The sequence below is a fragment of the Salvelinus alpinus genome, chromosome 10, assembly GCF_045679555.1.
Source record: "Salvelinus alpinus chromosome 10, SLU_Salpinus.1, whole genome shotgun sequence".
NCBI lineage: Eukaryota > Metazoa > Chordata > Actinopteri > Salmoniformes > Salmonidae > Salvelinus > Salvelinus alpinus.
This window is the reverse complement of record NC_092095.1, coordinates 65,938,152-65,964,671: the sequence shown is the minus strand read 5'-3', so window position 1 is coordinate 65,964,671 and position 26,520 is coordinate 65,938,152. Positions and strand designations below refer to the sequence as shown.

Genomic DNA, 26,520 nt, shown 5'->3' with positions numbered 1-26,520 from the left:
ACTGATTTATGGATGGCTCCACGACTTGGGTGTCGCTCCTGTCGCCAGTTAAAATAGACAACTGGCGTGAACAATGGCTTCAGTTGGAGCATGCATATTCATTTGATGAATCAGTTATTGCAAAGGACAAGGAGTTGTAAGAATTAGCGCATCAATACACTGAAGAAGAGACCACGAGTGAGAAGTTAGGTTACTGCCGCGTCTCTTCGGTGCAATCCATAATAAGAAGCTATGGCACTAGACTGTACATCGCTGACAAAACTAACCCTTGTTTTATGTGTGGCAGGTACGTGTGATTTGATCAATTATATATAATAGCTAATGCTATTTGTTGTTTTGCTTTTGTTTGCTGGTTGTTTTTTAGTTTTGTAATTTTATGCAATATGCCTCCCTGGCGCACGTTCTGTTCTTACCAGATAGCCGAACCGTACCAAGGCGTCTACAAATGACTTACATTGACATTTTTCGTTTGATTTAGCCTATAAAGCTTATTGCGTAATCCAAACGTTTGACCATTACGCGAAACATAAATAACATTTTAAATGTGTGCTGTAGAATGAAGCTAAGAATGAAAATGTCATATTTTGACATTAAACAATTTTCAACTTCATCGATTATTGACGTTATAAAAGTGAAGTGTCCAGTATTATGATGTTGTACAGTATTCACATAGAGCATCTGGTCTCTAAGCTTTGGTCATCAGCTTTTTTCTTTCGAATTATTTTCTCATTGGGAGTGTACAGGTGATCATGATGAATATGAAAACATGTTCGCACAATACTGGACAAAACAGCTGACCAAGGTGAAGGATATCTGGGCCAACCTGAATGAATCAGCTGCATCAAATGAATGACGATGCTGTCAAAGGCAATGCAAAGCTTTCTATGAACTGGTCTCTCTATACATTTAACACAAAGCGTTCTATGATCTGGTCTCTCTCTACATTTAACACAAAGCGTTCTATGAACTGGTCTCTCTATACATTTCACACAAAGCTTATTTATTCCGCTTCCCACTGGGCACACACTGGTTGAATCAACGTCATTTCAATTCATTTCAATGAAATTACGTTGAACCAAGGTGGAATAGACGTTAAATTGCACCCTAGATTGTTCTCTCTGCTACCGCACGGCAACGGTACCGGTGCGCCAAGTCTAGGTCAAAAAGGCTTCTTAACAGCTTCTGCCGGATAAGACTCCTGAACAGCCAATCAAATGGCTACCCGGACTATTTGCATTGACCCCCATTTTCTACCTACATGTACATATGACCTCAATTACCTCGACTAACCGGTGCCCCGCACATTGACTCTGTGCTGGTACCCAAGTATATAGCCTCACTACTGTTATTTCACTGCTCTTTAATTACTTGTTATTTTTCAATTTTCTTCTCTTTTTTATTTATTTATTTTATTTTATATTTTTTACTTCAGTTTATTTTAGTAAATACTTTCTTTACACTTATTTTTCTTAAAACTGCGTTGTTGGTTAAGGGCTTTTCACTGTAAGGTCTACTACACCTGTTGTTTTCAGCGCATGTGACATAAAATGTGATTTGATAATTGACATCTGTGCCCAGTGGGTTGTCCCCAATTCACCCACAGGAGGATATCATTACTAATAGTAGCCTAATTATAGATGGCTCTCGAGTTACATTAGTCGGAGTACTCAAATCAAAGGTTATTGCTTGGTGAACCGTGTGATTTTAAAGGCACAGTCTGTTTTTTGCTACTGTTCAATGGTCATTTAACTGCCTTTGGGCACTTTGCTGTTCCACTGTTCTGTCCCCTGGCCATCTTGCCGTGTGTGGGAGCTGGTCTCATTCTCAGTGTCAAAAGAAGTGTGAACTATTAGCTAGAGGAAGTCAGGAGAACCCATACAATCGCCTGAGCGTCAGTCTGGTTGTGCTATCATGCCAACTTGGTGCTCATTGCCATGCCGAACATGTTTGACTTGACAAGGACAGCAATGGAGAAGGAAAGAGCAAAAACAGATCTGGGACACTGAGTTTCCCATAAAGTGCTTTGTGCTGTCGGTACAAAAACATCTAACTGGAACCATTAAACTCTCAGACATCAACCATTCGAACCCTCTCCGTGGCTCTGGTACTGAAGAGACAACATTTGGGACTTCTTACAGCTGAGGTAGGCTACCAAGTACTGACCCCCGACCTTAGCCTGACCTTTTCCTCCAGGCAGAGGGCACTTCACACCACTGTGTTAGGGACCAGGTTGTCAGGGTACCCAATCACAGGCCATAGCTGGTAGGGTTACAGACCCGGCACCCCTATCTGAACCGTTTGGTGCATTCCAGAGTTCTGGTTGAGAACACCTCTGTAGACCCCTGGGGCTCCACACCAACTCACCAGCTGGACATGTATCCACCTTGGACTGCCTGACCTTGTGTTAGTGCGTAGATGACCTTGTAAGTGGACATTGAGTGGCTTAGTGCTCATTTACAGACAGCGACGAGACCTTCTACAGGGTGGAGGTTGGAGTCCTGGCAGAGTGGAACGTTTGACCCTCTCCACTGCAGCCCCATCAATGTCAATAGGTGGTGAACTGTAGTCGATGAACAGCATTCTCACAGCACGTCCAAGTGGGATAGGGGCGTGTTCAGAACACTGGCGATTGCGTAATCCGTGGATCTGTTAGGTCGGTATGCACATCCTAATGGGTCCAGGGTTTCAGGTAAGGTGGAGCTGATGTGGTCCTTGACCAGCCTCTCCAAACACTTCATGATGAAAGAACTGAGTGCTATAGGCAGAGCGATAGTCATTTAGGCAGGTTACCTTTGTTTGCCTGAGTACAGGGACAATGGTGGACATCTGGAAGCATGTGTTGATGACAGACTGGGACAGTCTATTCTGCTGCATGTGTTGATGACAGACTGGGACAGTCTATTCTGCTGGTCCGTACTGGTCACGTTAGGAGGTTTCATTCCAGACATGGGTTCAAATAGTACTTGTCTTTAAAATACTTTAAACTGCATTAGATTGAGCTTGCCTAGTGCAACGGAATGGTCCCAAAAGTGCAAACCTGGCCTATCCGGTACTCCAGGCAGGCTCAATCAAACGCTTATTAACGAAGGGTATTTGAATCAAGATCTTCGGCTGTATGCATCACGCGTCTCAGAGTGAGACTGCTGATCTAGGATCTGGTGCCCCCTGTCCATATAATCTTATTGTTTATGATCTTAAAGGCAAAACTGATCCTAAATCATCACTCCTGCTTTTAGACGCTTGATACATTTAGCCCCTGTTTCATAAACTTGCTGCCTCCCTGATCGCTTCCAACAACTACAATACAATCTGATGACATGTTCCTTCCCTCTGAAGCAGCCCGTGGCTTTCCCCCAGTGAGCGGCTCCAGCGGTGCCTACGGGAGGGCCATTCCACCACTTAGCAGCTGCAGCGGTGCCTACGGGAGGGCCATCTCTGACTTCTGTGTGACCAAGTTCACTCAGGACATGGAGGCCCTGGACCAGAGCCTGTGGTGCAGCTGGTCCGACACTTTTCAGTCAGTATCATCTATATTATTCACCTAAATCCATCCTACATTTTATTCATCCTAAAACAAAAAATAGAGTTGAGTTCAATTACATTTACTGGAATTATGTCACTGTATTATTTGTCAGTATTACTTGCAAATGACGTTCTATCAGTTTAGCAGAGGCCCTTGTCTTTACAAGACCGTTCCATCTGGAGCCAAGTTTACATGTCTATCACCATAACAGACACACAGAAGGATTCTATCACCATAACAGACACACAGAAGGATTCTATCACCATAACAGACACACAGAAGGATTCTATCACCATAACAGACACACAGAAGGATTCTATCACCATAACAGACACACAGAAGGATTCTATCACCATAACAGACACACAGAAGGATTCTATCACCATAACAGACACACAGAAGGATTCTATCACCATAACAGACACACAGAAGGATTCTATCACCATAACAGACACACAGAAGGATTCTATCACCATAACAGACACACAGAAGGATTCTATCACCATAACAGACACACAGAAGGATTCTATCACCATAACAGACACACAGAAGGATTCTATCACCATAACAGACACACAGAAGGATTCTATCACCATAACAGACACACAGAAGGATTCTATCACCATAACAGACACACAGAAGGATTCTATCACCATAACAGACACACAGAAGGATTCTATCACCATAACACACACACAGAAGGATTCTATCACCATAACAGACACACAGACCGATTCCTCATAGGAATGTTCCTGTGATGTGCAAGGAATGTCTCCAAGAGACCGTTCCCTTAATGTCAAATCCAATTGAGCCAGAAAGTGGTTAGTATGTTCTCAGAACTTAAGATGTGAATGTTTTAGACGTGTTTCCTGGGAGAGTTGGAAGAACATGTGTCCCCCAAAACATGTATTACTATTGCAGAGCCAATCAAGGCCCTGATTGGTGAACCACTGATCCGTTCATAGTTCTTTGTCTGTTGGCAAAGTTAAGGATGCTCCCACATAGAATGTTTTCAACTTACATATTTGACACACTTTGACATACGTGATTAAATTATGCCTGTTGATTTATAGAGTAGTTATTATTCAACATGTCCTCAACTGGGATTTGAACTGACAACCTTTAGGTTCTCAGTACTCAGATCTTCCTGCTACACCCCCATCTTTCAGGAAACCTGACTGTTCTTTAATCAGTGATTTGGTTGACTTATTTCAGCTATTGAAGGACTTTCAGTATAGTTGTGTAATGTTGGTGGGACGTATCAACCTGGTTTAATGATCCTCCTGAATCACTAGGATCAATAGTAGTTTGTCTTGAGTGTACTTTTAACAGAGCTGAGATTTACTTCAAAGTGCATTCACCCTATTGCTTACACCTATCAAGTTGTCTCAGATCTAAACAAGTGCCTAGGAAGAAGTGTTTAGTGTTTCTTCTGGACAGGGCCTAACTATACTGGCTCAATAAGCACATGCAAGAACAGTCCTGTGTCCAGTTTTCATTCAAACATTTTAATATGTTCCACCATCATTAGACAACTATCAAATCACTGATGAGAGAATAGTCAAATGAACTGATAACTATCAAATCACTGATGAGAGAATAGTAAAATGAACTGGTAACTATCAAATCACTGATGAGAGAATAGTCAAATGAACTGATAACTATCAAATCACTGATGAGAGAATAGTCAAAGTAACTGACAACTATCAAATCACTGATGAGATAATAGTCAAATTAACTGATAACTATCAAATCACTGATGAGATAATAGTCAAAGTAACTGACAACTGACACAGAGGTGGTTTAGCAGCACAATCTAAATGTCGTTAACCACGAGGTTGTGAGCTCAAATCAAAGGTGTGAACATATTGAATAATAATTGCTGTATAAATGAACATGCACAATGTAATCATGTGTGTCAAATATGTAAGTTGAAAACACTATGTTAAAAGCACTGTCTGTGTGTAACCTTGCCAACAGACAGAACGAGCTGTGAATGGATCTGTGGTTAGCCAATCAGGGCCTTGATGGGCTTGGCAAAAGTAACAAGGTGTGATGTGTAATAAAAAAATATATATTTTGGGAAAACGTTTCTTTGGGACCATCAGGCAACGTCCTGACAACTGATACACAGAAATGTTCTTGCAGCGTTCCCATGAAACGTATCTAGAACATTAATATCTTACATTCTGAGAACATGGCGACCATATTCTGTGAACGTTTGGTGGGACGTTGAAGGAACATTCTCCTAACCCTCAGAAAACTTTACACATGAATTTGTTCTTGCAGCGTTCCCATGAAACGTGTCTAGAACATGAATGTTGCGTGTTCTAAAAACAGTGTAACCATGTTCTAGATAATTCTGCCTGATATGAAGGGAATGCTCCCCTAATGCTATCACCAAAACATGCTGAAAAGGTTCTCAGAAGGTTTTGTGTTAGCGTAGATAGAATGTTCCCCTGACTAACGGAAAACTAGACACTCAAACATCAGGAGAACATTACGGGTAACATTACAAAAAATTTCTCTTTCTCTCTCCCTAGAATTGTTAGCTGGGTAGGGAGGGAAGAAGAGAGAGTGAAGGAGGGAGAGGGCGGGAGAGAGAGGTGGGAGAGGGAGAGGGAGAGAGAGGTGGGAGACGGAGAGGGAGAGGGAGAGAGAGGTGGGAGACGGAGAGATAGAAAGAGCGATTTAGTGAGCAGGTCAACTCTGTTTTGCGTGTGGAAAGAAAAAGTGAAGAGGAAGAGAGGGATTGAGAAAGAGACAGAACTTTGCATAAACAAATATTTGCCCAACCAGCCCCTCTGGTCTTGGTCCCGGGTTTAGGGCACACTGATGTTGTGTAAGGTGACACCTGTACATAGGTTCTGGATGGCTGTCTGCCATGGGGACACAGGGTACTAAGTGTGTGTGTGTGTGTGTGTGTGTGTGTGTGTGTGTGTGTGTGTGTGTGTGTGTGTGTGTGTGTGTGTGTGTGTGTGTGTGTGTGTGTGTGTGTGTGTGTGTGTGTGTGTGTGTGTGTGTGTGTGTGTGTGTGTGTGCGTGCGTGCCTCCCTGCCTGCCTGCGTGCGTGTGTGTGTGCCTACGTGCGTTCATGGCCAGATCAGAACAGCATGCCCTATTAGAAGTTGAACAGTAGTCACCTTTGGGGTTTCCAGCGTCAAAGAGAGTCTGAAATTACACTGAATTCATGTATGCTCTTTCAGAACAAAGTCTCCAATGAATAATTCATTGAATCACCTCTATTCAGTCCAAACACCTCTGATATTATCAGGAGACCAAAGGCACTTCAGTGTGTCTTAGCTCTAATTATATTCACTCAGTCATGCTGGTCTCTAGCTCCCCTGGTATGATATTGGGAGTTCCACTGCTGATATGTCTCCTCTCTAACAACCTACCACCTAGCTATGGTAGTTATATTTAGCTGTATGGTATGTCTCCTCTCTAACAACCTACCACCTAGCTATGGTAGTTATATTTAGCTGTATGGTATGTCTCCTCTCTAACAACCTACCACCTAGCTATGGTAGTTACATTTAGCTGTATGGTATGTCCCCTCTCTAACCACCTAGCTATGGTAGTTATATTTAGCTGTATGGTATGTCTCCTCTCTAACCACCTAGCTATGGTAGTTATATTTAGCTGTATGTTATGTCTCCTCTCTAAGCACCTAGCTATGGTAGTTATATTTAGCTGTATGGTATGTCTCCTCTCTAACCACCTACCACCTAGCTATGGTAGTTATATTTAGCTGTATGGTATGTCCCCTCTCTAACCACCTAGCTATGGTAGTTATATTTAGCTGTATGGTATGTCTCCTCTCTAACCACCTACCACCTAGCTATGGTAGTTATATTTAGCTGTATGGTATGTCCCCTCTCTAACCACCTAGCTATGGTAGTTATATTTAGCTGTATGGTATGTCCCCTCTCTAACCACCTAGCTATGGTAGTTATGTTTAGCTGTATGGTATGTCCCCTCTCTAACCACCTACCACCTAGCTATGGTAGTTATATTTAGCTGTATGGTATGTCCCCTCTCTAACCACCTAGCTATGGTAGTTATATTTAGCTGTATGGTATGTCTCCTCTCTAACTCCCTACCACCTAGCTATGGTAGTTATATTTAGATGTATGGTATGTCCCCTCTCTAACCACCTACCACCTAGCTATGGTAGTTATATTTAGCTGTATGGTATGTCTCCTCCGTAACCACCTAGCTATGGTAGTTATATTTAGCTGTATGGTATGTCCCCTCTCTAACCACCTAGCTATGGTAGTTATATTTAGCTGTATGGTATGTCCCCTCTCTAACCACCTAGCTATGGTAGTTATATTTAGCTGTATGGTATGTCCCCTCTCTAACCACCTAGCTATGGTAGTTATATTTAGATGTATGGTATGTCTCCTCTCTAACAACCTACCACCTAGCTATGGTAGTTATGTTTAGCTGTATGGTATGTCCCCTCTCTAACAACCTACCACCTAGCTATGGTAGTTATATTTAGCTGTATGGTATGTCTCCTCCGTAACCACCTAGCTATGGTAGTTATATTTAGCTGTATGGTATGTCTCCTCTCTAACCACCTACCACCTAGCTATGGTAGTTATATTTAGCTGTATGGTATGTCCCCTCTCTAACCACCTACCACCTAGCTATGGTAGTTATATTTAGCTGTATGGTATGTCTCCTCTCGTAACCACCTACCACCTAGCTATGGTAGTTATATTTAGCTGTATGGTATGTCCCCTCTCTAACCACCTACCACCTAGCTATGGTAGTTATATTTAGCTGTATGGTATGTCCCCTCTCTAACCACCTACCACCTAGCTATGGTAGTTATATTTAGCTGTATGGTATGTCCCCTCTCTAACCACCTACCACCTAGCTATGGTAGTTATATTTAGCTGTATGGTATGTCTCCTCTCTAACCACCTAGCTATGGTAGTTATATTTAGCTGTATGGTATGTCTCCTCTCTAACCACCTACCACCTAGCTATGGTAGTTATATTTAGCTGTATGGTATGTCTCCTCTCTAACCACCTACCACCTAGCTATGGTAGTTATATTTAGCTGTATGGTATGTCTCCTCTCTAACCACCTAGCTATGGTAGTTATATTTAGCTGTATGGTATGTCTCCTCTCTAACCACCTAGCATCTAGCTATGGTAGTTATATTTAGCTGTATGGTATGGCTCCTCTCTAACCACCTACCACCTAGCTATGGTAGTTATATTTAGCTGTATGGTATGTCCCCTCTCTATCCACCTACCACCTAGCTATGGTAGTTAATATATCAACTCTACCTACTCTCTCTAACCACCTAGCTATGGTAGTTATATTTAGCTGTATGGTATGTCTCCCTCTAACCACCTACCACCTAGCTATGGTAGTTATATTTAGCTGTATGGTATGTCCCCTCTCTATCCACCTACCACCTAGCTATGGTAGTTATATTTAGCTGTATGGTATGTCTCCTCTCTAACCACCTAGCTATGGTAGTTATATTTAGCTGTATGGTATGTCTCCTCTCTAACCACCTAGCTATGGTAGTTATATTTCGCTGTATGGTATGTCTCCTCTCTAACCACCTAGCTATGGTAGTTATATTTAGCTGTATGGTATGTCTCCTCTCTAACCACCTAGCTATGGTAATTATATTTAGCTGTATGGTATGTCTCCTCTCTAACCACCTAGCTATGGTAGTTATATTTAGCTGTATGGTATGTCTCCTCTCTAACCCCCTACCACCTAGCTATGGTAGTTATATTTAGCTGTATGGTATGTCTCCTCTCTAACCACCTACCACCTAGCTATGGTAGTTATATTTAGCTGTATGGTATGTCTCCTCTCTAACTCCCTACCACCTAGCTATGGTAGTTATATTTAGCTGTATGGTATGTCTCCTCTCTAACCACCTACCACCTAGCTATGGTAGTTATATTTAGCTGTATGGTATGTCTCCTCTCTAACCACCTACCACCTAGCTATGGTAGTTATATTTAGCTGTATGGTATGTCTCCTCTCTAACCACCTAGCTATGGTAGTTATATTTAGCTGTATGGTATGTCTCCTCTCTAACCACCTACCACCTTGCTATGGTAGTTATATTTAGCTGTATGGTATGTCTCCTCTCTAACTCCCTACCACCTAGCTATGCTAGTTATATTTAGCTGAATGGTATGTCTCCTCTCTAACCACCTACCACCTAGCTATGGTAGTTATATTTAGCTGTATGGTATGTCCCCTCTCTAACCACCTAGCTATGGTAGTTATATTTAGCTGTATGGTATGTCCCCTCTCTAACCACCTAGCTATGGTAGTTATATTTAGCTGTATGGTATGTCCCCTCTCTAACCACCTAGCTATGGTAGTTATATTTAGCTGTATGGTATGTCCCCTCTCTAACCACCTAGCTATGGTAGTTATATTTAGATGTATGGTATGTCTCCTCTCTAACAACCTACCACCTAGCTATGGTAGTTATGTTTAGCTGTATGGTATGTCCCCTCTCTAACAACCTACCACCTAGCTATGGTAGTTATATTTAGCTGTATGGTATGTCTCCTCCGTAACCACCTAGCTATGGTAGTTATATTTAGCTGTATGGTATGTCCCCTCTCTAACCACCTACCACCTAGCTATGGTAGTTATATTTAGCTGTATGGTATGTCCCCTCTCTAACCACCTACCACCTAGCTATGGTAGTTATATTTAGCTGTATGGTATGTCCCCTCTCTAACCACCTACCACCTAGCTATGGTAGTTATATTTAGCTGTATGGTATGTCTCCTCTCTAACCACCTAGCTATGGTAGTTATATTTAGCTGTATGGTATGTCTCCTCTCTAACCACCTACCACCTAGCTATGGTAGTTATATTTAGCTGTATGGTATGTCTCCTCTCTAACCACCTACCACCTAGCTATGGTAGTTATATTTAGCTGTATGGTATGTCTCCTCTCTAACCACCTAGCTATGGTAGTTATATTTAGCTGTATGGTATGTCTCCTCTCTAACCACCTAGCATCTAGCTATGGTAGTTATATTTAGCTGTATGGTATGGCTCCTCTCTAACCACCTACCACCTAGCTATGGTAGTTATATTTAGCTGTATGGTATGTCCCCTCTCTATCCACCTACCACCTAGCTATGGTAGTTATATTTAGCTGTATGGTATGTCTCCTCTCTAACCACCTAGCTATGGTAGTTATATTTAGCTGTATGGTATGTCTCCTCTCTAACCACCTAGCTATGGTAGTTATATTTCGCTGTATGGTATGTCTCCTCTCTAACCACCTAGCTATGGTAGTTATATTTAGCTGTATGGTATGTCTCCTCTCTAACCACCTAGCTATGGTAATTATATTTAGCTGTATGGTATGTCTCCTCTCTAACCACCTAGCTATGGTAGTTATATTTAGCTGTATGGTATGTCTCCTCTCTAACCCCCTACCACCTAGCTATGGTAGTTATATTTAGCTGTATGGTATGTCTCCTCTCTAACCACCTACCACCTAGCTATGGTAGTTATATTTAGCTGTATGGTATGTCTCCTCTCTAACTCCCTACCACCTAGCTATGGTAGTTATATTTAGCTGTATGGTATGTCTCCTCTCTAACCACCTACCACCTAGCTATGGTAGTTATATTTAGCTGTATGGTATGTCTCCTCTCTAACCACCTACCACCTAGCTATGGTAGTTATATTTAGCTGTATGGTATGTCTCCTCTCTAACCACCTAGCTATGGTAGTTATATTTAGCTGTATGGTATGTCTCCTCTCTAACCACCTACCACCTTGCTATGGTAGTTATATTTAGCTGTATGGTATGTCTCCTCTCTAACTCCCTACCACCTAGCTATGCTAGTTATATTTAGCTGAATGGTATGTCTCCTCTCTAACCACCTACCACCTAGCTATGGTAGTTATATTTAGCTGTATGGTATGTCTCCTCTCTAACCCCCTACCACCTAGCTATGGTCGTTATATTTAGCTGTATGGTATGTCTCCTCTCTAACCCTACCACCTAGCTATGGTAGTTATATTTAGCTGTATGGTATGTCTCCTCTCTAACCACCTAGCTATGGTAGTTATATTTAGCTGTATGGTATGTCTCCTCTCTAACTCCCTACCACCTAGCTATGCTAGTTATATTTAGCTGAATGGTATGTCTCCTCTCTAACCACCTACCACCTAGCTATGGTAGTTATATTTAGCTGTATGGTATGTCTCCTCTCTAACCCCCTACCACCTAGCTATGGTAGTTATATTTAGCTGTATGGTATGTCTCTTCTCTAACTCCCTACCACCTAGCTATGGTCGTTATATTTAGCTGTATGGTATGTCCCCTTACTAACAACCTACCACCTAGCTATGGTAGTTATATTTAGCTGTATGGTATGTCTCCTCTCTAATCACCTAGCTATGGTAGTTATATTTAGCTGTATGGTATGTCTCCTCTCTAACCACCTAGCTATGGTAGTTATATTTAGCTGTATGTTATGTCCCCTCTCTAACCACCTAGCTATGGTAGTTATATTTAGCTGTATGGTATGTCTCCTCTCTAACCCCCTACCACCTAGCTATGGTAGTTATATTTAGCTGTATGGTATGTCTCCTCTCTAACCACCTACCACCTAGCTATGGTAGTTATATTTAGCTGTATGGTATGTCCCCTCTCTAACCCCCTACCACCTAGCTATGGTAGTTATATTTAGCTGTAAGGTATGTCTCCTCTCTAACCACCTACCACCTAGCTATGGTAGTTATATTTAGCTGTATGGTATGTCTCCTCTCTAACCACCTAGCTATGGTAGTTATATTTAGCTGTATGGTATGTCTCCTCTCTAACCACCTACCACCTAGCTATGGTAGTTATATTTAGCTGTATGGTATGTTTCCTCTCTAACCACCTAGCTATGGTAGTTATATTTAGCTGTATGGTATGTCCCCTCTCTAACCACCTACCACCTAGCTATGGTAGTTATATTTAGCTGTATGGTATGTCTCCTATCTAACTCCCTACCACCTAGCTATGGTAGTTATATTTAGCTGTATGGTATGTCTCCTCTCTAACTCCCTACCACCTAGCTATGGTAGTTATATTTAGCTGTATGGTATGTCTCCTCTCTAAACACCTACCACCTAGCTATGGTAGTTATATTTAGCTGTATGGTATGTCTCCTCTCTAACCACCTACCACCTAGCTATGGTAGTTATATTTAGCTGTATGGTATGTCTCCTCTCTAACCACCTACCACCTAGCTATGGTAGTTATATTTAGCTGTATGGTATGTCCCCTCTCTAACCACCTACCACCTAGCTATGGTAGTTATATTTAGCTGTATGGTATGTCCCCTCTCTAACCCCCTACCACCTAGCTATGGTAGTTATATTTAGCTGTATGGTATGTCTCCTCTCTAACCACCTACCACCTAGCTATGGTAGTTATATTTAGCTGTATGGCATGTCTCCTCTCTAACCACCTAGCTATGGTAGTTATATTTAGCTGTATGGTATGTCTCCTCTCTAACCACCTACCACCTAGCTATGGTAGTTATATTTAGCTGTATGGTATGTCTCCTCTCTAACCACCTACCACCTAGCTATGGTAGTTATATTTAGCTGTATGGTATGTCTCCTCTCTAACTCCCTACCACCTAGCTATGGTAGTTATATTTAGCTGTATGGTATGTCTCCTCTCTAACTCCCTACCACCTAGCTATGGTAGTTATATTTAGCTGTATGGTATGTCTCCTCTCTAACTCCCTACCACCTAGCTATGGTAGTTATATTTAGCTGTATGGTATGTCTCCTCTCTAAACACCTACCACCTAGCTATGGTAGTTATATTTATCTGTATGGTATGTCTCCTCTCTAACCACCTACCACCTAGCTATGGTAGTTATATTTAGCTGTATGGTATGTCCCCTCTCTAACCACCTACCACCTAGCTATGGTAGTTATATTTAGCTGTATGGTATGTCTCCTCTCTAATCACCTACCACCTAGCTATGGTAGTTATATTTAGCTGTATGGTATGTCTCCTCTCTAACTCCCTACCACCTAGCTATGGTAGTTATATTTAGCTGTATGGTATGTCTCCTCTCTAACTCCCTACCACCTAGCTATGGTAGTTATATTTAGCTGTATGGTATGTCTCCTCTCTAAACACCTACCACCTAGCTATGGTAGTTATATTTATCTGTATGGTATGTCTCCTCTCTAACCACCTACCACCTAGCTATGGTAGTTATATTTAGCTGTATGGTATGTCCCCTCTCTAACCACCTACCACCTAGCTATGGTAGTTATATTTAGCTGTATGGTATGTCTCCTCCCTAACCACCTAGCTATGGTAGTTATATTTAGCTGTATGGTATGTCTCCTCTCTAACCACCTAGCTATGGTAGTTATATTTAGCTGTATGGTATGTCCCCTCTCTAACCTCCTACCACCTAGCTATGGTAGTTATATTTAGCTGTATGGTATGTCTCCTCTCTAACCACCTATCACCTAGCTATGGTAGTTATATTTAGCTGTATGGTATGTCTCCTCTCTAACCACCTACCACCTAGCTATGGTAGTTATATTTAGCTGTATGGTATGTCTCCTCTCTAACCACCTACCACCCAACTATGGTAGTTATATTTAGCTGTATGGTATGTCTCCTCTCTAACCACCTAGCTATGGTAGTTATATTTAGCTGTATGGTATGTCTCCTCTCTAACCACCTACCACCTTGCTATGGTAGTTATATTTAGCTGTATGGTATGTCTCCTCTCTAACTCCCTACCACCTAGCTATGCTAGTTATATTTAGCTGAATGGTATGTCTCCTCTCTAACCACCTACCACCTAGCTATGGTAGTTATATTTAGCTGTATGGTATGTCTCCTCTCTAACCCCCTACCACCTAGCTATGGTAGTTATATTTAGCTGTATGGTATGTCTCCTCTCTAACAACCTACCACCTAGCTATGGTAGTTATATTTAGCTGTATGGTATGTCTCCTCTCTAACAACCTACCACCTAGCTATGGTAGTTACATTTAGCTGTATGGTATGTCCCCTCTCTAACCACCTAGCTATGGTAGTTATATTTAGATGTATGGTATGTCTCCTCTCTAACAACCTACCACCTAGCTATGGTAGTTATATTTAGCTGTATGTTATGTCTCCTCTCTAAGCACCTAGCTATGGTAGTTATATTTAGCTGTATGGTATGTCTCCTCTCTAACCACCTAGCTATGGTAGTTATATTTAGCTGTATGGTATGTCCCCTCTCTAACCACCTAGCTATGGTAGTTATATTTAGATGTATGGTATGTCTCCTCTCTAACAACCTACCACCTAGCTATGGTAGTTATGTTTAGCTGTATGGCATGTCTCCTCTCTAACCACCTAGCTATGGTAGTTATATTTAGCTGTATGGTATGTCCCCTCTCTAACAACCTACCACCTAGCTATGGTAGTTATATTTAGCTGTATGGTATGTCTCCTCCGTAACCACCTAGCTATGGTAGTTATATTTAGCTGTATGGTATGTCCCCTCTCTAACCACCTACCACCTAGCTATGGTAGTTATATTTAGCTGTATGGTATGTCCCCTCTCTAACCACCTACCACCTAGCTATGGTAGTTATATTTAGCTGTATGGTATGTCCCCTCTCTAACCACCTACCACCTAGCTATGGTAGTTATATTTAGCTGTATGGTATGTCTCCTCTCTAACCACCTAGCTATGGTAGTTATATTTAGCTGTATGGTATGTCTCCTCTCTAACCACCTACCACCTAGCTATGGTAGTTATATTTAGCTGTATGGTATGTCTCCTCTCTAACCACCTACCACCTAGCTATGGTAGTTATATTTAGCTGTATGGTATGTCTCCTCTCTAACCACCTAGCTATGGTAGTTATATTTAGCTGTATGGTATGTCTCCTCTCTAACCACCTAGCATCTAGCTATGGTAGTTATATTTAGCTGTATGGTATGGCTCCTCTCTAACCACCTACCACCTAGCTATGGTAGTTATATTTAGCTGTATGGTATGTCCCCTCTCTATCCACCTACCACCTAGCTATGGTAGTTATATTTAGCTGTATGGTATGTCTCCTCTCTAACCACCTAGCTATGGTAGTTATATTTAGCTGTATGGTATGTCTCCTCTCTAACCACCTAGCTATGGTAGTTATATTTCGCTGTATGGTATGTCTCCTCTCTAACCACCTAGCTATGGTAGTTATATTTAGCTGTATGGTATGTCTCCTCTCTAACCACCTAGCTATGGTAATTATATTTAGCTGTATGGTATGTCTCCTCTCTAACCACCTAGCTATGGTAGTTATATTTAGCTGTATGGTATGTCTCCTCTCTAACCCCCTACCACCTAGCTATGGTAGTTATATTTAGCTGTATGGTATGTCTCCTCTCTAACCACCTACCACCTAGCTATGGTAGTTATATTTAGCTGTATGGTATGTCTCCTCTCTAACCACCTAACTATGGTAGTTATATTTAGCTGTATGGTATGTCTCCTCTCTAACCACCTACCACCTAGCTATGGTAGTTATATTTAGCTGTATGGTATGTCTCCTCTCTAACTCCCTACCACCTAGCTATGGTAGTTATATTTAGCTGTATGGTATGTCTCCTCTCTAACCACCTACCACCTAGCTATGGTAGTTATATTTAGCTGTATGGTATGTCTCCTCTCTAACCACCTACCACCTAGCTATGGTAGTTATATTTAGCTGTATGGTATGTCTCCTCTCTAACCACCTAGCTATGGTAGTTATATTTAGCTGTATGGTATGTCTCCTCTCTAACCACCTACCACCTTGCTATGGTAGTTATATTTAGCTGTATGGTATGTCTCCTCTCTAACTCCCTACCACCTAGCTATGCTAGTTATATTTAGCTGAATGGTATGTCTCCTCTCTAACCACCTACCACCTAGCTATGGTAGTTATATTTAGCTGTATGGTATGTCTCCTCTCTAACCCCCTACCACCTAGCTATGGTAGTTATATTTAGCTGTATGGTATGTCTCTTCTCTAACTCCCTACCACCTAGCTATGGTCGTTATATTTAGCTGTATGGTATGTCTCCTCTCTAACCACCTAGCTATGGTAGTTATATTTAGCTGTATGGTATGTCTCCTCTCTAACCACCTAGCTATGGTAGTTATATTTAGCTGTATGGTATGTCTCCTCTCTAACCACCTACCACCTTGCTATGGTAGTTATATTTAGCTGTATGGTATGTCTCCTCTCTAACTCCCTACCACCTAGCTATGCTAGTTATATTTAGCTGAATGGTATGTCTCCTCTCTAACCACCTACCACCTAGCTATGGTAGTTATATTTAGCTGTATGGTATGTCTCCTCTCTAACCCCCTACCACCTAGCTATGGTAGTTATATTTAGCTGTATGGTATGTCTCTTCTCTAACTCCCTACCACCTAGCTATGGTCGTTATATTTAGCTGTATGGTATGTCTCCTCTCTAACCACCTAGCTATGGTAGTTATATTTAGCTGTATGGTATGTCTCCTCTCTTACCACCTACCACCTAGCTATGGTAGTTATATTTAGCTGTATGGTATGTCCCCTTACTAACAACCTACCACCTAGCTATGGTAGTTATATTTAGCTGTATGGTATGTCTCCTCTCTAATCACCTAGCTATGGTAGTTATATTTAGCTGTATGGTATGTCTCCTCTCTAACCACCTAGCTATGGTAGTTATATTTAGCTGTATGTTATGTCCCCTCTCTAACCACCTAGCTATGGTAGTTATATTTAGCTGTATGGTATGTCTCCTCTCTAACCCCCTACCACCTAGCTATGGTAGTTATATTTAGCTGTATGGTATGTCTCCTCTCTAACCACCTACCACCTAGCTATGGTAGTTATATTTAGCTGTATGGTATGTCCCCTCTCTAACCCCCTACCACCTAGCTATGGTAGTTATATTTAGCTGTAAGGTATGTCTCCTCTCTAACCACCTACCACCTAGCTATGGTAGTTATATTTAGCTGTATGGTATGTCTCCTCTCTAACCACCTAGCTATGGTAGTTATATTTAGCTGTATGGTATGTCTCCTCTCTAACCACCTACCACCTAGCTATGGTAGTTATATTTAGCTGTATGATATGTTTCCTCTCTAACCACCTAGCTATGGTAGTTATATTTAGCTGTATGGTATGTCTCCTCTCTAACCCCCTACCACCTAGCTATGGTAGTTATATTTAGCTGTATGGTATGTCTCCTATCTAACTCCCTACCACCTAGCTATGGTAGTTATATTTAGCTGTATGGTATGTCTCCTCTCTAACTCCCTACCACCTAGCTATGGTAGTTATATTTAGCTGTATGGTATGTCTCCTCTCTAAACACCTACCACCTAGCTATGGTAGTTATATTTAGCTGTATGGTATGTCTCCTCTCTAACCACCTACCACCTAGCTATGGTAGTTATATTTAGCTGTATGGTATGTCTCCTCTCTAACCACCTACCACCTAGCTATGGTAGTTATATTTAGCTGTATGGTATGTCCCCTCTCTAACCACCTACCACCTAGCTATGGTAGTTATATTTAGCTGTATGGTATGTCCCCTCTCTAACCCCCTACCACCTAGCTATGGTAGTTATATTTAGCTGTATGGTATGTCTCCTCTCTAACCACCTACCACCTAGCTATGGTAGTTATATTTAGCTGTATGGCATGTCTCCTCTCTAACCACCTAGCTATGGTAGTTATATTTAGCTGTATGGTATGTCTCCTCTCTAACCACCTACCACCTAGCTATGGTAGTTATATTTAGCTGTATGGTATGTCTCCTCTCTAACCACCTACCACCTAGCTATGGTAGTTATATTTAGCTGTATGGTATGTCTCCTCTCTAACTCCCTACCACCTAGCTATGGTAGTTATATTTAGCTGTATGGTATGTCTCCTCTCTAACTCCCTACCACCTAGCTATGGTAGTTATATTTAGCTGTATGGTATGTCTCCTCTCTAACTCCCTACCACCTAGCTATGGTAGTTATATTTAGCTGTATGGTATGTCTCCTCTCTAAACACCTACCACCTAGCTATGGTAGTTATATTTATCTGTATGGTATGTCTCCTCTCTAACCACCTACCACCTAGCTATGGTAGTTATATTTAGCTGTATGGTATGTCCCCTCTCTAACCACCTACCACCTAGCTATGGTAGTTATATTTAGCTGTATGGTATGTCTCCTCTCTAATCACCTACCACCTAGCTATGGTAGTTATATTTAGCTGTATGGTATGTCTCCTCTCTAACTCCCTACCACCTAGCTATGGTAGTTATATTTAGCTGTATGGTATGTCTCCTCTCTAACTCCCTACCACCTAGCTATGGTAGTTATATTTAGCTGTATGGTATGTCTCCTCTCTAAACACCTACCACCTAGCTATGGTAGTTATATTTATCTGTATGGTATGTCTCCTCTCTAACCACCTACCACCTAGCTATGGTAGTTATATTTAGCTGTATGGTATGTCCCCTCTCTAACCACCTACCACCTAGCTATGGTAGTTATATTTAGCTGTATGGTATGTCTCCTCCCTAACCACCTAGCTATGGTAGTTATATTTAGCTGTATGGTATGTCTCCTCTCTAACCACCTAGCTATGGTAGTTATATTTAGCTGTATGGTATGTCCCCTCTCTAACCTCCTACCACCTAGCTATGGTAGTTATATTTAGCTGTATGGTATGTCTCCTCTCTAACCACCTATCACCTAGCTATGGTAGTTATATTTAGCTGTATGGTATGTCTCCTCTCTAATCACCTACCACCTAGCTATGGTAGTTATATTTAGCTGTATGGTATGTCTCCTCTCTAACCACCTAGCTATGGTAGTTATATTTAGCTGTATGGTATGTCCCCTCTCTAACCCCCTACCACCTAGCTATGGTAGTTATATTTAGCTGTATGGTATGTCTCCTCTCTAAACACCTACCACCTAGCTATGGTAGTTATATTTAGCTGTATGGTATGTCTCCTCTCTAACTCCCTACCACCTAGCTATGGTAGTTATATTTAGCTGAATGGTATGTCTCCTCTCTAACCACCTACCACCTAGCTATGGTAGTTATATTTAGCTGTATGGTATGTCCCCTCTCTAACCCCCTACCACCTAGCTATGGTAGTTATATTTAGCTGTATGGTGTGTCTCCTCTCTAACCCCCTACCACCGAGCTATGGTAGTTATATTTAGCTGTATGGTATGTCTCCTCTCTAACCACCTAGCTATGGTAGTTATATTTAGCTGTATGGTATGTCTCCTCTCTAACCCCCTACCACCTAGCTATGGTAGTTATATTTAGCTGTATGGTATGTCTCCTCTCTAACTCCCTACCACCTATCTATAGTAGTTATATTTAGCTGTATGGTATGTCTCTTCTCTAACCACCTACCACCTAGCTATGGTAGTTATATTTAGCTGTATGGTATGTCTCCTCTCTAACCTCCTAGCTATGGTAGTTATATTTAGCTGTATGGTATGTCTCCTCTCTAACCCCCTACCACCTAGCTATGGTAGTTATATTTAGCTGTATGGTATACTCCTCTCTAACCACCTAGCTATGGTAGTTATATTTAGCTGTATGGTATGTCTCCTCTCTAACCACCTACCACCTAGCTATGGTAGTTATATTTAGCTGTATGGTATGTCTCCTCTCTAACCACCTAGCTATGGTAGTTATATTTAGCTGTATGGTATGTCCCCTCTCTAACCACCTACCACCTAGCTATGGTAGTTATATTTAGCTGTATGGTATGTCCCCTCTCTAACCACCTAGCTATGGTAGTTATATTTAGCTGTATGGTATGTCTCCTCTCTAACCACCTAGCTATGGTAGTTATATTTAGCTGTATGGTATGTCTCCTCTCTAACCACCTAGCTATGGTAGTTATATTTAGCTGTATGGTATGTCCCCTCTCTAACCACCTACCACCTAGCTATGGTAGTTATATTTAGCTGTATGGTATGTCCCCTCTCTAACCACCTAGCTATGGTAGTTATATTTAGCTGTATGGTATGTCTCCTCTCTCACCACCTAGCTATGGTAGTTATATTTAGCTGTATGGTATGTCCCCTCTCTAACCACCTACCACCTAGCTATGGTAGTTATATTTAGCTGTATGGTATGTCCCCTCTCTAACCCCCTACCACCTAGCTATGGTAGTTATATTTAGCTGTATGGTATGTCTCCTCTCTAACTACCTACCACCTAGCTATGGTAGTTATATTTAGCTGTATGGCATGTCTCCTCTCTAACCACCTAGCTATGGTAGTTATATTTAGCTGTATGGTATGTCTCCTCTCTAACCACCTAGCTATGGTAGTTATATTTAGCTGTATGTTATGTCTCCTCTCTAACCACCTAGCTATGGTAGTTATATTTAGCTGTATGGTATGTCCCCTCTCTAACCACCTACCACCTAGCTATGGTAGTTATATTTAGCTGTATGGTATGTCTCCTCTCTAACCACCTACCACCTAGCTATGGTAGTTATATTTAGCTGTATGGTATGTCCCCTCTCTAACCACCTACCACCTAGCTATGGTAGTTATATTTAGCTGTATGGTATGTCTCCTCTCTAACTCCCTACCACCTAGCTATGGTAGTTATATTTAGCTGTATGGTATGTCTCCTCTCTAACTCCCTACCACCTAGCTATGGTAGTTATATTTAGCTGTATGGTATGTCTCCTCTCTAAACACCTACCACCTAGCTATGGTAGTTATATTTATCTGTATGGTATGTCTCCTCTCTAACCACCTACCACCTAGCTATGGTAGTTATATTTAGCTGTATGGTATGTCCCCTCTCTAACCACCTACCACCTAGCTATGGTAGTTATATTTAGCTGTATGGTATGTCTCCTCCCTAACCACCTAGCTATGGTAGTTATATTTAGCTGTATGGTATGTCTCCTCTCTAACCACCTAGCTATGGTAGTTATATTTAGCTGTATGGTATGTCCCCTCTCTAACCTCCTACCACCTAGCTATGGTAGTTATATTTAGCTGTATGGTATGTCTCCTCTCTAACCACCTACCACCTAGCTATGGTAGTTATATTTAGCTGTATGGTATGTCTCCTCTCTAATCACCTACCACCTAGCTATGGTAGTTATATTTAGCTGTATGGTATGTCTCCTCTCTAACCACCTAGCTATGGTAGTTATATTTAGCTGTATGGTATGTCTCCTCTCTAACCACCTACCACCTAGCTATGGTAGTTATATTTAGCTGTATGGTATGTCCCCTCTCTAACCCCCTACCACCTAGCTATGGTAGTTATATTTAGCTGTATGGTATGTCTCCTCTCTAAACACCTACCACCTAGCTATGGTAGTTATATTTAGCTGTATGGTATGTCTCCTCTCTAACCACCTACCACCTAGCTATGGTAGTTATATTTAGCTGTATGGTATGTCTCCTCTCTAACTCCCTACCACCTAGCTATGGTAGTTATATTTAGCTGAATGGTATGTCTCCTCTCTAACCACCTACCACCTAGCTATGGTAGTTATATTTAGCTGTATGGTATGTCCCCTCTCTAACCCCCTACCACCTAGCTATGGTAGTTATATTTAGCTGTATGGTGTGTCTCCTCTCTAACCCCCTACCACCGAGCTATGGTAGTTATATTTTGCTGTATGGTATGTCTCCTCTCTAACCACCTAGCTATGGTAGTTATATTTAGCTGTATGGTATGTCTCCTCTCTAACCCCCTACCACCTAGCTATGGTAGTTATATTTAGCTGTATGGTATGTCTCCTCTCTAACTCCCTACCACCTAGCTATAGTAGTTATATTTAGCTGTATGGTATGTCTCTTCTCTAACCACCTACCACCTAGCTATGGTAGTTATATTTAGCTGTATGGTATGTCTCCTCTCTAACCACCTAGCTATGGTAGTTATATTTAGCTGTATGGTATATCTCCTCTCTAACCACCTAGCTATGGTAGTTATATTTAGCTGTATGGTATGTCTCCTCTCTAACCTCCTAGCTATGGTAGTTATATTTAGCTGTATGGTATGTCTCCTCTCTAACCCCCTACCACCTAGCTATGGTAGTTATATTTAGCTGTATGGTATACTCCTCTCTAACCACCTAGCTATGGTAGTTATATTTAGCTGTATGGTATGTCTCCTCTCTAACCACCTACCACCTAGCTATGGTAGTTATATTTAGCTGTATGGTATGTCTCCTCTCTAACCACCTAGCTATGGTAGTTATATTTAGCTGTATGGTATGTCCCCTCTCTAACCACCTACCACCTAGCTATGGTAGTTATATTTAGCTGTATGGTATGTCCCCTCTCTAACCACCTAGCTATGGTAGTTATATTTAGCTGTATGGTATGTCTCCTCTCTAACCACCTAGCTATGGTAGTTATATTTAGCTGTATGGTATGTCTCCTCTCTAACCACCTACCACCTAGCTATGGTAGTTATATTTAGCTGTATGGTATGACTCCTCTCTAACCACCTACCACCTAGCTATGGTAGTTATATTTAGCTGTATGGTATGTCTCCTCTCTAATCACCTACCACTTAGCAATGGTAGTTATATTTAGCTGTATGGTATGTCTTCTCTCTAACTCCCTACCACCTAGCTATGGTAGTTATATTTAGCTGTATGGTATGTCTCCTCTCTAACCACCTAACTATGGTAGTTATATTTAGCTGTATGGTATGTCTCCTCTCTAACCACCTACCACCTAGCTATGGTAGTTATATTTAGCTGTATTGTATGACTCCTCTCTAACCACCTAGCTGGTTTGTAGAAATGTTTGCTAATTTATTAAAAAAGAATAACGGAAATATCACATTTATGTAAGTATTCATACCCTTTACTCAATACTTTTTTGAAGCAACTTTGGCTGACATTAAAGCATTGCGTCTTCTTCGGTATGACGTTACGAGCTGTATTTGGGGATTTTCTACCATTCCTCTCTGCAGAGCCTCTCAAGCTCTGTCAGGTTGGATGGGGAGCGTCACTGCACAGCTATTTTCAGGTCTCTCCAGAGATGTTCAACTGGGTTCAAGTCCGGGCTCTGGCTGGGCAACTCAAGGACATTCAGAGACTTGTCCTGAAGCCACTCCTGCGTTGTCTTGGCTGTGTGCTTTGGGTCATTGTCTAGTCTGAGGTCCTGAGAGCTCTGGAGCAGGTTTTCATCAAGGATCTCTCTGTACTTTGCTCCGTTCATCTTTGCCTCAATCCTGACTCGTCTCCCAGTCCCTGCCGCTGAAAAACATCCAGTCAGCATGATGCTGCCACCACCATGCTTCACTGTAGGGATGGTGCCAGGTTTCCTCCAGACGTGACGCTTGGCATTCAGGCCAAAGAGTTCAATATTGGTTTCATCAGACCAGACAATCTTGTTTCTCATGGTCTGAGAGTCTTTAGGTGCCTTTTGGCAAACACCAAGCTGGCTGTCATGTGCCTTTTACTGACGAGTAGCTTCCGTCTGGCCACTCTACCATAAAGGCCTGATTGCTGGAGTGCTGCAGAGATGGCTGTCCTTCTGGAAAGTTCTCCCATCTCCACAGAGGAACTCTGGAGCTCTGTCAGAATGACCATCGGGTTCTTGGTCACCTCCCTGACCAAGCCCCTTCTCCCCTGATTGCTCAGTTTGGCTGGGCAGCCGGCTCTAGGAAGAGTCTTGGTGGTTGCAAACTTCTTCCATTTAAGAATGATGGAGGCCACTGTGTTCTTGAGCACCTTCAATGCTTCAGAAAGGTTTTGGTACCCTTAACCAGATCTATGCCTCGACATAATCTTGTCTCGGAGCTCTACGGCAATTCCTTCACCCTCATGGCTTGTTTTTTGCACTCACATGCACTGTCAACTGTGGGACCTTATATAGACAGGTGTGTGCCTTTCCAAATATTTTCCAATCAATTGAATTTACCACAGGTGGACTCCAATCAAGTTGTAGAAACATCTCAAAGATGATCAATGGAAACAGGATGCACCTGAGCTCAATTTCGAGTCTCATAGCAAAGGGTCTGAATACTTATGTAAATAAGGTATTTCTCTTTTTTAAACAGTTTTCTCTTTGTCATTATGGGGTATTGTGTGTAGATTGATGCTGATTATTATTATTTTAATCAATTTTAGAATAAGACTGAAATGTAACAACATTTTGGAAAAATCAAGCGGTCTGAATACTTTCCAAATGCACTGTATTTAAAAGTTAGAGTTAGTTTTCTCATGCTGTCCCCTAGTTTCAATGTTTTATCCCCCCCTGCAGGCCTTACGAGGAACTGACCAACTGCACTTTTTTCGTGGCACTCAAGATGCACTGCTTCTGGCCCAACAGGCTGATAGACGAACTCTTCATACGCCTCCACCGGGACTACTTTCACGACTGCGCTCTGACCGGCAGGCTGCTGCGGGACCCTCCTATACGTATTTTGGGGCCTTTCATTGGAGTGCCTGTGCTGGTCACTCTGCTCATGACTGCCCTAGTGGTGTGGAGTGGTAAATGCTGCCAGGGAATCGTGTAACTCTCTCATCCTGGGTGATGGTGCCCCTGGGTACAGAATACAGGTCTAGGATCAGTTTGCCCTGCCAAAATTCTAACTGAATTATTAGCGGAGGAAACGCAAAACTGACCCGAGGCCAGCTTCTTGGGATCAACCTGACCTCTTGGAGAACGAACTCCAGCTTATCTGATAGGGGAGACATGATGGAGGGGACACTGAACTGGGACAACGACAAGCAGAGATACCCAACAGCATACTAAGACTGTCATCTTTCTGTGATGTTTGTTGTACGGTGGCTCATCAATAACCCTAAAATTCCAATTGAAAACATGCATTGTATTGTTGTAAACCACAAAGTGGCCAACCAAGAGAGGGCTAATGTGGTGTAGGGCTAATGTGGTGTAGGGCTAATGTGGTGTAGGGCTAATGTGGTGTAGGGCTAATGTGGTGTAGGGCTAATGTGGTGTAGGGCTAATGTGGTGTAGGGCTAATGTGGTGTAGGGCTAATGTGGTGTAGGGCTAATGTGGTGTAGGGCTAATGTGGTGTAGGGCTAATGTGGTGTAGGGCTAATGTGGTGTAGGGCTAATGTGGTGTAGGGCTAATGTGGTGTAGGGCTAATGTGGTGTAGGGCTAATGTGGTGTAGGGCTAATGTGGTGTAGGGCTAATGTGGTGTAGGGCTAATGTGGTGTAGGGCTAATGTGGTGTAGGGCTAATGTGGTGTAGGGCATGGAGGACAGATAATAAATAGCTTGTATGTCAACATCAATGCAACAACATCAGTAATGTAGCTTTGGGCACCAGCCAAGTCTTTACATGGACTGAATAGATGTATATAAAGGGCTTCATAGAAAAGGCTGTATTTGATCTAGACAGCCATGCCCAGTAGCCACACCTTTAAATCCAACAAAACAGGAAAATACTTCATCAGAATATGTTGTCTTATATTCTACCGTTCCACAATGGATTACAGAGCCATTACCACTGCATGTACTGTCCCTATAGATACATGTGTCTGATTATGTATCAATTATTATCTATTAATGTGCATTCTAAACAGAGAAATAAAGAACAACAAATACTAATATGATAAAAGTGAAATAAGAAATTGTTTTTGGCTATCCATTTATTTTGATATCAATATGATATTTGTTTGATATCCAAACATGAATGAGAACAGAATTGAAGTCCCACCTGAGGAGTGTAGAGACGCCCCTTCAGCCCACAGCCAGAACCAATACATCTCTGCCCAGCACTGTGTCATGCTACCATCCACCTACTACCATATCTATCAGATTCAGGAGTCAGAGTACTCCAACATCCCAGTACACACACCTGTGTGGAGAAGTATCAAAAATACATTACAATATGAACCATTCAAAAACAACCGGCTATTCTCATACTGTGGTGGGCAGAAGAAGAAGGCACACGTACGCACGCACACAC

General features: G+C 41.9%; 1 protein-coding gene across 1 annotated transcript; it reads left to right on the top strand.

Annotated features, from left to right (window-relative positions):
* On the top strand, nucleotides 1–25,721 carry LOC139532651 (receptor activity-modifying protein 1-like). The gene is made up of 3 exons (XM_071330555.1): nucleotides 1–286; nucleotides 3,337–3,517; nucleotides 24,841–25,721. The coding sequence occupies exons 1-3, from the start codon at nucleotides 232–234 to the stop codon at nucleotides 25,094–25,096; spliced, it is 492 nt and encodes a 163-aa protein (XP_071186656.1). The 5' UTR covers nucleotides 1–231; the 3' UTR covers nucleotides 25,097–25,721.
* The last annotated feature ends 799 nt before the right edge of the window (nucleotides 25,722–26,520 follow it).

Excerpts from the sequence above, each read along its gene's own strand:
- LOC139532651 (XM_071330555.1), top strand. The coding sequence starts at position 232 with ATGGCACTAGACTGTACATCGCTGACAAAACTAACCCTTGTTTTATGT. Across the intron at positions 287-3,336 it reads CCTTGTTTTATGTGTGGCAG|CAGCCCGTGGCTTTCCCCCA; the intron begins GTACGTGTGATT and ends TTCCCTCTGAAG. Across the intron at positions 3,518-24,840 it reads AGCTGGTCCGACACTTTTCA|GCCTTACGAGGAACTGACCA; the intron begins GTCAGTATCATC and ends CCCCCCCTGCAG.